Raw genomic sequence first — 12545 nt, 5'->3', positions numbered from 1 at the left:
GTCAGCTTTGTACCAGGAGACAAGGTGTGGTTGTATAAATCCCCAGGAAAGACCCAAAAGGGGAAGTCTCCTAAGTTGTCTTCTCCATGGGAAGGCCCATATGACATAGTCGATCGTCTCTCAGACATGACTTTCCGAGTAAAATGTGGTCAGCGAGGTAAGACAAAGGTGGTGGATGTCAACAGGCTTTGGCATTATCATGGTCCAGGACATTTCAGTTGGGATGAAGTGAACAATGGAACAAATGATGCTGCTGAAGACGTGTCACCTGAAAAAGTCACTGTTGAAGACGTGTCACCTGAAAAAGTCACTGTTGAAGAAGAAACTCTACCTGGTTTTGAGAAGGAAAACAGTGAAGCCGTTAATGAAGTTACTACCACTGATGTGAATTCTACCGATAATGGGACATTTCCTTATGGAGCAGATGAACCCCACATTAAGCAGAAGTCAATGAGATGGAGACCAGTACAGAAGAAGATATGTCCTTTAAAATTAAGAGACTTTGATGTATTTTAATTTTGTGTTTGTAAATTCTGTACATTTAAATAAGTTATTGTTAATTATCTATTGATTAAATGTAAGTGGCTATTGTTCGGGATGAACAATACTAAAGAAGGGGCAGTGTTACAACAGCAGAAGTCACGCGATGCTGGGAGCATGCACGCTGGAGTTTCTTGAATGATCATGAAGGTCCGAGTGCATTCGAGATGCCCTCTTTTTAGTATACAAGCCTAGCGAGAAAAACCAGCGGGATTGAGGAGATAAATAAAGAGACAATTGAGTCGAACGAACAGTAGGCACCGAAGTAAAGTGTGTGAATCACTATGATTTATAGCATATGTTATAAAGGTTGTTAAGTTTAAAGTGACTATGGAAATTCTGTGTATTACAAAAAAGTTGTATTGAGAAAGAATAAACTAGTTTTAATCAAGAAAGGACTTGTATCGCTGAAGTTTCTCAGAAAGAAACAATCAAGCAGATATGTAACAATACCATCTGTGGAGTGAAAATCCTGATGCTACTGACAGATATGTAGAATGTATGGTGCACTATGATTTCAGATAATCAGCTGTGGGAATAAGCTTTAACATATTGTTTCAGTATTGCTGTATGCATCCTGTTGTTGATCAGTGAGAAGAAATGCTGTTGTATACATACAGGCAAACAGGTAAGTGTAAACAAATACTAAAATAAGTAACTGCCAACAGATTGCCTTAGTTCAGTTTTTACATATGTAAAAGTTCTTTACTTGCATGACAAACCAATGTCACTGTGAAAGTGTTTATGTTGTATGGATGAAAGCAATGCCATGAAGCTATGTTGTTAGTAGTGCATGGTTAGATACATGCATGGGTAGTCTAAATTAATATTTATCAAGCAGAAATCAGGCAATGAGTGAACAAAATAATTTCTTGTGACTTAAAAGGTGTGAACAAAACACGTAAAATAGGTCTGCACTCACTCACTACAGTACCATCAGGGGTTAGAGAGGAAAATGATTGACAGATTGTGAAATCACCAACCTATAAAACAATAAAAACTGAAGTTTAAGTCTTTTTTTTAAAGGTTTCTTTTGAAATAAAAGGAACTAAAACTTAGATAACATAAAACTACAAATTATAACATACATTATAATGTTAATTTCATTGACATACATTGATAGTAAAGTTGTTTAATTAAGTTTTGAATGTTACTCAATGACTTGCATAGAAAGGGATTTTAAAGGGGTACCCATTGTGAAAGGGTTAAGGTTTAAATCCCAAGAACAGATAAAGCAATAGAAACCAATAAGCCTAAGTTTTGTGATAAAAATCATGTTCACTACAGATGTTTTGCCCACATTCCTCTTAATTATTTTAAACACCTCTGATTTTGAATCAGCAAAAAATATACAGTTTCAAAGCTTTATTCAGAGCGTTTTCTTTATTTGTTTTTCCTGTCATAATGCAGCTATGACTTAATAGTATCATTATATATAGTAAGTGGGTGGTAAGTGGTATTTGCTAAACAATTAACCTTCAGGCTTATTGATCAACTATGTTCAACTAATCGATAATTCTTATATGAGACTTGGATAGATGGAATAATTGAAAATATTAATAATCAGAAACACTAATTTTGATTAGTCAATTTTTGTGAGTCATGATACTACTCAGTTAAGCTGAACAGCCTTGAATTAATCAAAAATAATAATGAGAAATCATAATGGCAATATTTTGATGCTCAAAGGTAATCAGTTATATCAATCCATTTAATCATCTAGCTCTAATTAAGTATATGATCTGTTTGATGCATATGAAATAAAAAAATATATTATAATTTAGAAAACAGTTAAAACATTGCCAACATATGTACTTCCAATGATTGGCACTGATATACAATTAACAATGTACCAAACTACTTACTTTCTCTTGATAGGAATAATGTTTTAAATACCTATGATCATAATGATTTTTGTTTGATGTTTTAAACCTACATATGATCTAAATTTTTCATATTTTGAATTAAAATTGATTTTAAACATATACTAACCTTCCAATACAAAAAAACTTTCTTTGTTGAGTTGCTCTCATACTTTCAACAAGGTGTGACTAAAGTTCTGAATTTCCTTGACACAATGAAGAGCAGGTGTCAACTTACTTATTATTCTCCACTCACCCACTTTCCCCATGACTTATTGCATTTGCATCAAAATGATGTATGTCAGCACTACTTTCCCTCCATAATCTATAACCTGTTGTTAGGTGGTTTCCATCATAACTTCAACTATGAAATCTGGATCATGATGGGAAAGCTTATACACATCCACCTTATGTAAGTGCAATAAGTCACATGTAAGGTGGGAGAGTGGAGAAATATGGGTAAGTTGATGCATGCTCTGCATTGAGTCATGAGCATTCAGAACTTTATTTGCATGTTTGTTTATAGTATGAGAGCAAATCAACATGGAAAATATTTTCATATTTCAAAGATACATCTGCTTGTTTTGAATTGTGGGATATAATGATAAAACTTTTGGAATTTTACTAGAAAACAATTTGTATTCATAATTTATTTTCATGATCTGTTGCAGATTCTTAAAAATTCTCTCACTTCAGAATTTTTAAGGTGCTTTCAGTATTAGAATAATTATAGTTACTGAATCTAAAATGAAATACTGCTTTTATAATTTTCTACACATATGTTTGTTATATCTTACCATATAATAACATGTTACAACTGAAAGTGAATATTGTGACTCTTTTTATCATCATATTAAGAGCACAAGCTTTTAGAGATGAAGACTTGTGGTGACCAGACAGATTCTGTTTTATAGTTTCACTAAATGAATAAAATCTAACCAGAAAAGATTTAGAAACATCTACTGTAAGTTAAGAATGTTTAAATAAAAATACATACCAAAAGCTCCACACCAAACATTATTCCCTGTCCAATTTCAGTTACAATGCCTTTATATCTAACAATCCCCACTGCTGGCTCCTTTCCTTCACTAAAATTAACAGTGACAAGTGAACCTACAGAAATAATAGAGGCCTCTCCAAGCCATTGTTTGTTGAAGTAAACTTTAGTTCTTTCCTGGACTGGATTAATTGGAAGTAAAATGTCAGATTCAAAGGATGTGAGTTCTTCAATCTCAGGAGAAAGGCAAGTCACAGTGATCATGTCATCATCAACTGATCGCAGGCAATACAAGTTCTGAGAACAGCAGTTTTTTAGATGTTCTTGAGGATTAAGTTCTATTAGTAAAGAACCTCGGTATAACTGCACCTCTCTTTCTTTTGAATGGAATTTGTCAACTTCTAAAGATGCAAACTCTTCATATGCAGTGCTTAATTTTTCAGCAAGACAGTCAACCAGTAGTAAGAATCTCCGTTGATGGATTAGTTCACTCATGCTCAGTCACATTTTGTATGGATTATAATTCTTTTTTCACCTATAAAGAGAAAAAATTAAAAATATATAATTTCTTTAATTTGGACATTCATTGAAATGTAGGTACACATGTAAACTGATCCTTTTTTGTATGCATCTACAAGGAAATTATTATACTTCTGTAAATAAGCTTTTACTACATGGCAATGCTTTAGTACAGTGAAATACTGCTACACTGAAAAAAAAAAGACAGATTAAAGACTTTAACTGCTGTTATTGCAGAAATTTAAGAAAACCAGAACAAATAATGGTAAGCAAAATTTTCCTCCATCATCTACCCATTCACCTTTGAATTGTATATCTCTACAAACCTTTGAATCCTCAAACCAAATTTCTTTGCAACATCAACAATGAAAAAAAAAGGGAACTTAGGGATGGTTGCACTCATGTCATTCAAAATCTATACTGAAAATAACAGTAAATACCCTCCCCCAGAGGGAAAAAGAAATACCAACCTTTGTTGTATAAGATATATACATTTTTTGCTTTTCTAAGAGGGAACAACAGGATTACTTAATGACAAAAGTTAACATTTTCTAACACTGAAGATGTATTTCCAATAGGTACTTATCTTTCTCACCCAAAGCTATCTCGACCTTGATTTGCTCTCTAAGCATTGCTAAAATTTCCAACAGCACAACAGTTGTTTCTACCTCTCTATTTTTTGTGCCACTGCAGCAGCATGTGCTGATCATGTGACTACCCTCCACCAATCATACTGCGCCACATATACTAGCTCAATCCTCACATTCAAGAATTGGCAGATACAAGCTAAAATACCAGAATATCAGTGTGGAAGAAGGGCAGGAAGTGGGTGAAAGGAGGTAAGTCCCTATCAGAAATACATTTTCAGTGTTAGAAAATGTTAACTTCCAAAACAGTACTACCTCCTCTCACCCAAAGCTAGAATCCCACATTGTAAATATGGAGGGGCCAGAGAAAGCTCAACATCAGTCAAACAAGTGAAGAACAACCACCATGAATGAATAGGTGTGCCATAATTAGAAAAGGAAGCATACCTGAGGGGTATAGCACTGCTTCTGGGACAGGTATGCTCTTTGCCCAGTACTGAATACAGGAAGACATATGGGCAGCATGTAATAGCCAGGCATCATGTCATGTAATAGACTCTGCCCATGGACAATAGATAACATCTAAGTCATCCACATACACATCAAGAGTGAGCACATGACACAATGATAGGTAGAACTGAGGAAGGTGCCGGAGAATCAGATAAGTATACATGGCTAGAGCTAAAGGAACATCAAATGTATCAGAATAGGCCAAGTGCAGTTCACCTAGGCACCTTGCATAAGTTTGTAAGATCAACAAGTGTGATCCACCCAAGCAAAAAACATCCCAAGGAAGCACCTTGGATATATATATATATATATTATGATAGCAAAGTGTGATCAGCCCAGGCAATACATCTGGGGGAACCACCTTGGTATAAGTCGGATTATATCAAGTGCAGTCTTGTTCTTAAGATATTGAGAGATCAACAAGAGCAGTTTGCCAAGACAAAAACATCTGAGAAAAACAACTTGTAATATTACTGAGTAAGGCAAGTGCAGTCCATCCAGACAGAAAACATCCAGAGGAAGCACCTTGCATAAAAAAAAAAATACATATTTTGTGAACAACAAGTGCAGTCAACCCAGGCAAGAAACATCCAGGAGAAGCACCTTGGGATATTATTGTGTATGTCAAGTGCAGTCCATCAGGGCAGAAAACATCCATGGAAGCATCTTGCATGAGAAATTTATTTCGTGATTAACAAATACAACCATTTCAGACAAATCATCCGGGAGAAGCACCTTGGATTGACAATAGTATGGTATAGCATAATATTAAGTAGAACAATGATAGCCCTCTTTTCATTGAGGGGGATGCATATGAGCAATGAATTCTGAATTGGTTAATTGTATAAACTCCACTCCTGAGAAACCTCCATGGTCCACCACACCAGCAACTGGGAATCGGCAGTGGCAAGGACTCCCATTTTCCACTAGAAGAAAGGGGGGATACACATTGGGGAGTCCAGAGGAACAACACACTGGAGACAGTGCAATGGGTGTCTGCGTTTCCTTATTTTGAAAAACAGAAAGACCCCAAAAAATCACGGGTCAGTAGGGATGGGCAAAAATCCCTATTTGATTTACTCATGAAGTCTATGAGTGACAGCCCATGATACATGTACAGTGATAATAAACTATATATATATATATATATATATATATTAACAGGTAGATAGATAGACAGATACACCCCACCAGATAAGCGGCCGGTGATCTTACAGAAACACACCATCTTCACAGTGAGCATTATTAAAGTATACAGATTTAGTACTAAGATATAAAAATCAGCATACATCACTAGGCAACACCTGCCACTAAGTGGGATCCTGAAATACAATAAAAAGCAACAGAATAAGATAAAAAAGAATAATAATATGTCAACTTATCCCAGTCAAAGGTAAACAGATGTGTGGAGAATCACCACAGGAGGAAGACAATCTCTGATCAGAGACGACACAGTCAGGTCATGCAGATAATGCACAACAAATGTATTGGAAGTTGTCCACATACCCTCCTGAATAATCTCCTCCAAATGACGACAGATCTGAGTAGATAAAGGCAGTTAAATGACATATTTGGTGCAAAGAGACATTGTGCAGCCATTAACTTTCAATGGACAAGTCAGATAACAAACCCAACCATTAAGGGTAATAAGAGATAGGTCATGGGAAACAAAGGGATTCCACGGAAGAAAATAGCAAGAACAGGAACCACAAAAGGAGTCAGTACGAGACACATAACAACAAAGGGAAAGAACAAGACAGAGAAGATGATCCAGATCCAATGAGAGTAAAGATGGGAAATAGAATGTAAAGAAATAGGAGAAAAAGCTAAACAACCTTCATGGGCAGCAGATGTCTCAAGAAGGAAGGCACGATCTGGATAAAGGAAACATAAGAAGAATGGTAAAGGTTGCAGGAAACATTAATAGCATAAATATCAGAACAACAATGACCACAAGCCAGGAGAAGGAAATAGGTATTAAGAGAAAGATGGTACAAATAACACGTAGCAATGAGTTCAAAGGAAGGACCAGAAAGGGCTGGAAGAACCACAATAAGATCCCTGTCCGCAAGCACAAAAGGACGGGAAGGACAAACTAGACAAAAGGAATGGAAAAGGAGGGAATAATCAGGTAGTAGAAGGATTTATGAAAACGAAAGAAACAGAAAGTGTTGGTCATGGCAGCCTGATAGCTAATAACATTAAACACAGAGAAACCCTGATCAAATAACCAGGTAAAGAACTGGGACAGATGAGGAACAGAAAGACAGGAAGGGCAGAAGCCACAGCAAATGGACCACTGTCTGAAGGTAGACCAATGTCTCTGGTACACAGACAAAGAGGAAGGCTGAATGGTATGGGTAAGTAAAGACACTAAACGAGGGGTGAGTCCCTGAGCTGAGGTGATGGACCGGACAAAAGCCATGCATGAAGATGGAGTTTGGTGATGTCAGGGCAAATCACATCTGATTGAGGTTGTTGGAGGAGCAACTTGGATGAAGGTAAGGGCAGGGGCTGTTACACCAGTAAGAGCCAGAGCAGAGGAAACCATGTCTGAGCTGGCCAATATGGAGCAACCAGCAAAAATATGACAAGGAGTGGTCTGAATGAGGGAAACAACTCTGGAGATGAGTCAGATTGGAGAGTAAGCCTATAGATGAATGCCCCTCTAATCCTGACTGAAGTCATCCACCTCCAGAGCTGAGTAAGTGGCAAATGCATCTATATGTGGTATTCCCAGGTGAGAATGCACCCATTGAAACACCTGAGGATGAATGTACCACTCTGTAGGAAGAACTTTTTTGGGACAAGACAAGCTGTTTGCCACCAGATTCATGATCCCAGAACATGACATGCTAAGAACTTTATATCATAATTGTGGGCCCTTTAAAGGAAGTCTAGAAAACACAGAAAACTGTCTTTGTTCCCCCTTGTTTGCTTATATAGCTGACAACAGTGGAACTGTTGGAATGAACCATAACAACCTACCCACACAGGAATGAGAGGAAATGATTCAGAGCCCAATGAACTGCCAAAAGTTCCAGGAGGTTGATATGGAAAGTAGCTTCCTCAGTTGACCACTGACTTGAAATCTCCTGAGAGTCGAGGGAAGCCCCCAACCTACCAAGGAAGCATTCATGAACAGATGAGAGTCAGAATGAGGCAGAGGAATGGGAACCCCACCATGGTCAGTTCCCATTTCGAACCACCAAATAAGGTCAGCCCTGATCCAGGCAAGGGAGTTGAAGGTCCAAGGGATCATGGGAGAAGTTCCACTGGTCGAGAATCATCGACTGAATGTAATGTATGTACACCCAACCTAAGGGAATGAGAGCTTCCAAGGAAGCCCACATCTCCAAAAGAGATGGAACCTCCCAAGTAGTAAGAAAAGAAGAAGATAGAGCCTTTGCTACTGCATGCTCCATATCTCCGAGTCAAAGTGGAGAAGGCTCGGACCAACAAAGATGGGAATTCAAGAGAAGCCCCAAATGAATAAGGTATTGTGTGGGGGTTAGAAAAGACTTCTCCCTGAGAAACCCCACCTGAGTAGAGGGTGTGAGTGACAGATTGGGCCTGGGAAGAGGCGATCAGGAGACAGTCATCCATGTAATGAGGAGTCTGATGACCCAACGAGTGAAGATGATGAGCAAAAGAGCGGACTACTCAACAGAACACATAAGGCGCAAAACCAAATGGTAGTGCACAGAACTGAAAGAAACAACTCCCGTGCATGAATCAAAGAAAACAATGTGACTCCATTGCAATGGGAATATAAAAATAAGCACCTGTCACATCAAACTTGGTTCTCAAAAGTTCCGAGGAAAAAAACCCATTGAAGAGAGAGGTAGGATTCCATGATGAAGCTGGGTATCTCCAGAAAGGTATTTAGCTGGGACAGATCAATAATGGGTATCCAATCTCCCGTCTTTTTGGGGGCAGCAAACAGAATCGAGTATAATCCCAGAGGAGTGGGCACCACTTATTCAATAGCTCCTTTGTGTAAAAGGTCTCGAACCAACTTTGCAAGATGATTGAACAAGGTATGATAACAAGGTGGAGGAAAGGAAACTGGGAAGAGGATAGGAGGAGGGGAACAGAACTGAAAGCAAAGACCTACTGATAGAACCTGTAAAACACACAGATCTGTCATAATGTGTCTCCACACAGATGAAAACTGTTGCAACCTGGCCCCCACCTGCCCTTGAAAGGCCATCGAATCACTGGTAATGCTGACATCTGTAGGAATGGGAAAGGGAAGAATGAGGGTAAGGATGGGAATGCTTGGAATAAAGTAAAGAACAGAGAGAGGAAGAAGAGGCATGGGGAACCCTGACAGGAGAAGATTGGACAGTAACAGTAGGGTGAGACAAACAAGAGGCCAGAAATGACAAGGAGGAATGTAGCCTCACCACGTGAACCTTGGACTCCAAAGACTTAGAAAGACCCCAAAAAAACATTTTGCAAAGAAACAGGGCCTGACGAAGATCACTCAAAGAAGAAAGGGGGAGATGCACTCCCACATGTAATGCATCTCTCCCAACAAAACCCAATAACCATGTGTAGAGAGACAGTGCTAAAGCCAACAAACAGGCCATGGTAAACCACTGGAGGGTCCTGAGCTAAGCAGAAAATCAATCAGATGACTCATGGAAAGCTGAGTCAACAACTGTAAGGAGGAATTAATACATAAAAGGGTGGTGAAAGCAAGGCGATTCATTGAAAACTGGGACAAATTAAAATGGATCAAAGCTTCAGGAAGGAGAGGATCCAGACGATGGTAATCCAAATGGAGATTTGAAGCACATTGGTAAGTGAAAGAATACTGGTCCAACTGATCAGAAAAACACAATAATCAGAACGAGGTTCTTCACCTAACAAAGAAAATAAGGAATCAAGGGCTAAAGGTGAAACATGAAAAATTTGACACACCTGATCAATAAGGTGTAGGAAAGACAAGGTTGGTAAACTCTCCTGATTGTTAGCATTATGCGACTGACCCAAAAAAAAACTGGGGCCAAAAGGATAGAGTCTAAATTGTCTTCACCCTAATGAAAGTCTTCCTCAGAAGCATATTCATGGGGAAAAGAAAAATGAACTGAAGATCTAGCAAAAGCATCCAACTCCCTACAAATTAAAGCTTGAACTTCCTCAGCAGACATATCAACTTGCTGCGCTGGGGTCTAGTGACATTAGTCTTCAATATTGGTGGGAACTTCTTCAACTCACACAGTAAAAGTTGAATTCATAAGTCAAATCCAACTTAAAAAAAGTAACTGTCAAAAACAAATGAAATGAAACATCGAAAGCAAAGTCAAACTATTAAGTTGAAACTGTTAAGTAACCACAAACTAAATAGCAGGAGACACAAGAAGAACAAAATAAACACACTTCCATACACTGTAGTGTCAATCAAGAAAGTGAGGATTGTACTGCAATGGTAGAGGTGGTATAGCTAGTATACGTGGTGCAGTATGATTGGTGGAGGGTAGTCACATGATCAGCACATTACTGCAATGGCACAAAAAATGAAGGGGTATAAAAGACTGGTGTACTGTTGGAAATTTTAACAATGCTTGGAGGGTAAATCAAGGTCAAGATAGCTTTTGGTGAGTAAAGATAGTACAGTTTTAGAAACACAGACTCTAGTTATGCATGAAAATACCATAATAAAAATGTTTTACTTGAGAGAAATGTGATAAACAATTCATGAATCTATCTAAACCTTTGTTTCAACATTTTCATCTTACTATACAGATGATTCATTATGCATGCACTGGTGTGTGTGTTAGAATCTATCACCCAGAGTTGACTGGCTCCTTTACTGTAATTGTTGATATGGTAGCTAGAAACTGTCCAATGGTGTACATTGGCTACCTCATTTTAGAAGTTTTGACCAAGAAGATGCATAAAATAACACCATGAAATAGCACACATTTCTATTTTGCTATAGGCTTTTGAATTTAAAGACACAAGTACTTAATCAGTTAACCCTTTCGAGAGGGGGTCACAGGTGAAAGGCCATGTCATCTCGTTTGTTGACTCGCATTCAAAATTTTATTGAACTACTATGTCATGAATTTATGTCAATAAGTTTGGTATCAAACTGTAGATTATAATTCATATTTTAGAACTATACATTACTGAATTTCTTAATTTAAAAGTAAATATTAAAAAACACAGATAAACATGGATTTTTGTATGTCACGTGGAATATTTAATGCAGCAGTGGTTCAAATTAGATGTTTGTGAAGTCAAAATACTAAGTTTATAATTTCATACGAATTAGAAACTCAAATTACAGATATTGACAAGCTAGAAAATAAAATAAGAAAGTCTTATCTTTTCTATTTGCTAAGATATTGCTCATGTAATAAATCAAACACTGTGGCACCCAGCTTATCACTTTTGGAAATGCTCCCTTATATACACTTACTTCTATATACAACATGAATAACCAATTGGAAGCTCAGAATGTCCCCCTAGTGGTTTGATCAGCCTTTCTAACATACCTAATGCCATTTTTTCTTTTGAACCAAGATTTCAATGAGGTAGATTGTGTCTTTAGTCTGCTCAAAATTTAATGTTTTTTAGACCCCAATACAGCCTAGTTAATAAGCTTTATAAATTATAGTGGAATTCTATAGTATTAATGTAGTAATTTATGCTTTTTTTAGGTATTCAAATGTATATATAAAACCTAAAAAAAATATTTTGTTTCATATTCTTCATTTGCAAAATTTTAATAGGCTTGGCAACCTATGTCAAGCAGCAACCGAGTACAAAGGTCATAACTAGAAGAGATAATTGTTTGCTTTGCTTCTGTATTTACCATTCTATGTTTTAAGAAAAATAAGTTTAAGAACTTATTTCAAAATAGTAATAATCTATATACATATATAACGTATAATAACTGAAATGCGACTCTATTTTACAAAATACTAGTCGACTAAAACACAGCAAGACAAGTTACTTTGTACAGATCAAAGGTCACCTTTATGTTATTTGATACAGTAACATGAGTGCACATGAGCTATGTTGTTGTAACTTCTATATTGTTAGCTAGGGCTCAAGTGAAAGGTCAATATAATAAATATATATAAGTGTATAATGTTATGAGATTTAAGCTATTTTTTCTAAACATTTATGTTTTCATGTTATAATTTGTGTTCATTCTATAATTAAAGAGGCATAATTTGTTTATTTCCTAATTTTTTATGGTGGTTGCGAGATTGGTCAAATTTACCAAACCTGATTAATTATTGAAAATAACAGATAAAATATAAAGTTTTTTCTTAAGAAACATTTGGTAACTATTCAGACATTACAAAGATTTTGCATGTGAAATTTCAAACATTTTCTGATGCATAAAAATATTTTTATCTTAAAATGAAAATTACTTTGCATGATGGATAGGCAAGATGTGAAAAGAAAAAAAGGCATGAGAGAAACACTGCTTCACAAACCTTAAGACTTAATAAAAAAAATTTATATTTTGTGTATGAAAGCATTGTAATGTTTACTGATAAATTG

General features: G+C 36.7%; 1 protein-coding gene across 4 annotated transcripts in view; it reads right to left on the bottom strand.

Annotated features, from left to right (window-relative positions):
* Positions 1 to 12545, bottom strand: part of LOC106457917 (ubiquitin carboxyl-terminal hydrolase CYLD-like) — a 158181-nt gene that overhangs the window by 133660 nt on the left and 11976 nt on the right. For 3 of the 4 annotated variants that reach the window (XR_002610279.1, XM_022384000.1, XM_022383999.1), the window contains exon 2: positions 3400 to 3934. Coding sequence is in view for 2 of the 4 variants with exons in the window: in XM_022384000.1 (XP_022239708.1) it covers positions 3400 to 3894 (495 nt within the window). In the remaining 2 variants the exon portion in view is untranslated. Of the gene's footprint in view, positions 1 to 3399; positions 3935 to 12545 lie in introns of those variants that run through there. The other variant, XM_013917366.2, reaches the window with a different exon arrangement.

Source organism: Limulus polyphemus, unplaced genomic scaffold (genome assembly GCF_000517525.1).
Source record: "Limulus polyphemus unplaced genomic scaffold, Limulus_polyphemus-2.1.2 Scaffold392, whole genome shotgun sequence".
Classification (NCBI taxonomy): domain Eukaryota; kingdom Metazoa; phylum Arthropoda; class Merostomata; order Xiphosura; family Limulidae; genus Limulus; species Limulus polyphemus.
The sequence above is the reverse complement of the archived record's forward strand: the minus strand, read 5'-3'. Positions and strand labels throughout refer to the sequence as shown.